The following is a 1,978-nucleotide window of genomic DNA, read 5'->3' as shown; positions in this document are numbered from 1 at the left end:
TGAGGGAAAAAAGAAGAGAACCAAGAATAAAACATATTTTTTAAATCCTTTCCAAAAAGACATTCTTTCTTATCTTCCCCTCTCCACTCTCCAGATGATAAAGCTGAGTAAAAAGTGCTACACTAACCAGTCAGTCCAGGCTCCGCTGTAACATTGCACTAACCAGAACTGCAGACCTGGGACCCCGAGAATTGCATTTGATGCCGAACCCAGCTCTAATTTCAGAGTCAAGGTCTCTGCAAGTATTTAAGGAACGGATGTAAACCTGCGGGATTCGTTTTGTTTCCTTCAAATTTTCAACGAAATCAGAGATCCTGTTCGTGAGTGTCAACGCAGATACTAGAAGGAGGTGATACAGGAGAAAGGAAACAGCAAGTGACGATTATGGCACGGTTTCCTGTAAACAAGGTTGAGTGTAGCCACAGCCTGAGCACTGTAGGCGAAGAGCTCATAAGAAAATGACAGGGCTGGGCCTTTGTCACCCTGGGACCCTCCACTGTTCTTGTCTTTGGTCTCTTTTTCTTTGTAGAGGTCCAATTATTTATTTCTTTAGTACAAGAGGGAACAAAATTGGTCTTTCCATTCTAAAAGGAGAAATATATATGTATAAAAGGAAGATGTACAGATATGGGGGAAGAGGTGGACAGGGGAAAAATGCGAGAGGACCAGAGAGAGAAAGGGAGGGAGAGGAACAAGGAGAGACACTGGGCGAGAGATGATTAGGAGAGACAAAAATGATGAATGAAGATTAACTTCACCCAAGGCTTCATGCTGGAGGGGAATGGAGGAGCTCCTGATTTGTTGCTGCTACCCCAAACTGCAAAGGACTCCTTCAAGTCACCTTCCCACCTCCTAAGGCAAGCGTCCAATTTCAATAACGTTCAGGAAAGTCTCCTCCCGCGGAGGTCTCACAGCTTCCCACTCCACCCCCACAAACTCTTTGGAAAAGCGCCTTGAAAAATTTAATCCTCAATCCAACCCTGGACCACCAGCGTCCTCTGTTGGTCACCGAAGGGAGGGGGTGTGCAGACAAAATTGAAGACGCTCGAGTGCCAGGGAAGGCCGACAGCAGTTACAACGACCTCAGCGCGCATTTGCGCCCCCGAACTTTACTGAAAAATGCTTAGATTGCAGAGATAAACGAGAATCCCAACGCATCAAACAGTATTACGAAGTCGCCTTCAAAAAATGACAATGAAAATTGCCTATTTTAAGGACTATTTGGTTAATTACGCTTCAGCAGTGCCCACTTTATTGTCTTTATTATTCTTTTGTCGTGGGTGTAAACTCTATTTGAAAACGTAATCAGGGAGAATATCCCAAACAGGAAGAATAGTTGTCATTTAAAATAAGTGAAAAGCCCTGCCTTAAGGACGCATTACCTTGCCTGTCCACTCTTAACTGGGGACTTGCGGTGTAGCAACACGTGTGAGTTTTCTTGTGTTGAGAAGCAAACCTGGAATGGGGCGAAGGCCCGGGGCGCATCTTCAGATGCGTATTTGTGGGCCCCGGGGACATCTTCAGATGCGTATTTGTGGGCCCCGGCGACGTAAACAGCCCAGCGGGTGTAAATTAAATACCGCAGTGCCTTGGCTCCCTGAGACCCAAATGCAAATCAGAAATGTCCCAAGACTTCCCCTGCCAGCGGAATTAAATTTTAGAAAACTCCACAAGGTACACACGAATGCGGAGCGATGCATGAAAGTTTCCCCGACACCGGCTCGCCGCAGGGCGACCTCACCCTGAGAACGGAAGGGGGAAAGGCGGCGGGGTCAAGGAGATCGGTGGTGCTGAGTTAGCCAGGAGTGACTGGGGTGACCGGGGGCACTGAGATGGCCTGGAGTGCCGAGGTGACCGGGCACATCTTGGTTCCTGTAGACGACAAGGTGACCCGGGCTCCGGGCGTGCACAAGAGGAGCAGGTGCCCGGGTGAGTCGCGAGCTGCACGCCCCCGAGCTCGGCCCCGGCTGCTCAGGGC

At 48.9% G+C, this 1,978-nt stretch overlaps 1 protein-coding gene across 1 annotated transcript in view; it reads left to right on the top strand.

The window, feature by feature from the left end:
* Positions 1-1,832: 1,832 nt before the first annotated feature.
* Positions 1,833-1,978, top strand: part of IGFBP3 (insulin-like growth factor binding protein 3) — a 9,166-nt gene continuing 9,020 nt past the window's right edge. The window contains exon 1 of the mRNA XM_011946806.1: positions 1,833-1,929. Within this exon, the coding sequence (XP_011802196.1) occupies positions 1,833-1,929 (97 nt within the window). The remainder of the gene's footprint in view (positions 1,930-1,978) is intronic.

This window comes from Colobus angolensis, unplaced genomic scaffold (assembly GCF_000951035.1).
Source record: "Colobus angolensis palliatus isolate OR3802 unplaced genomic scaffold, Cang.pa_1.0 Scaffold253, whole genome shotgun sequence".
In the NCBI taxonomy this organism is placed as follows: domain Eukaryota; kingdom Metazoa; phylum Chordata; class Mammalia; order Primates; family Cercopithecidae; genus Colobus; species Colobus angolensis.
Note: the sequence above shows the minus strand (reverse complement) of the source record. Positions and strands in the feature narration are given on the sequence as shown.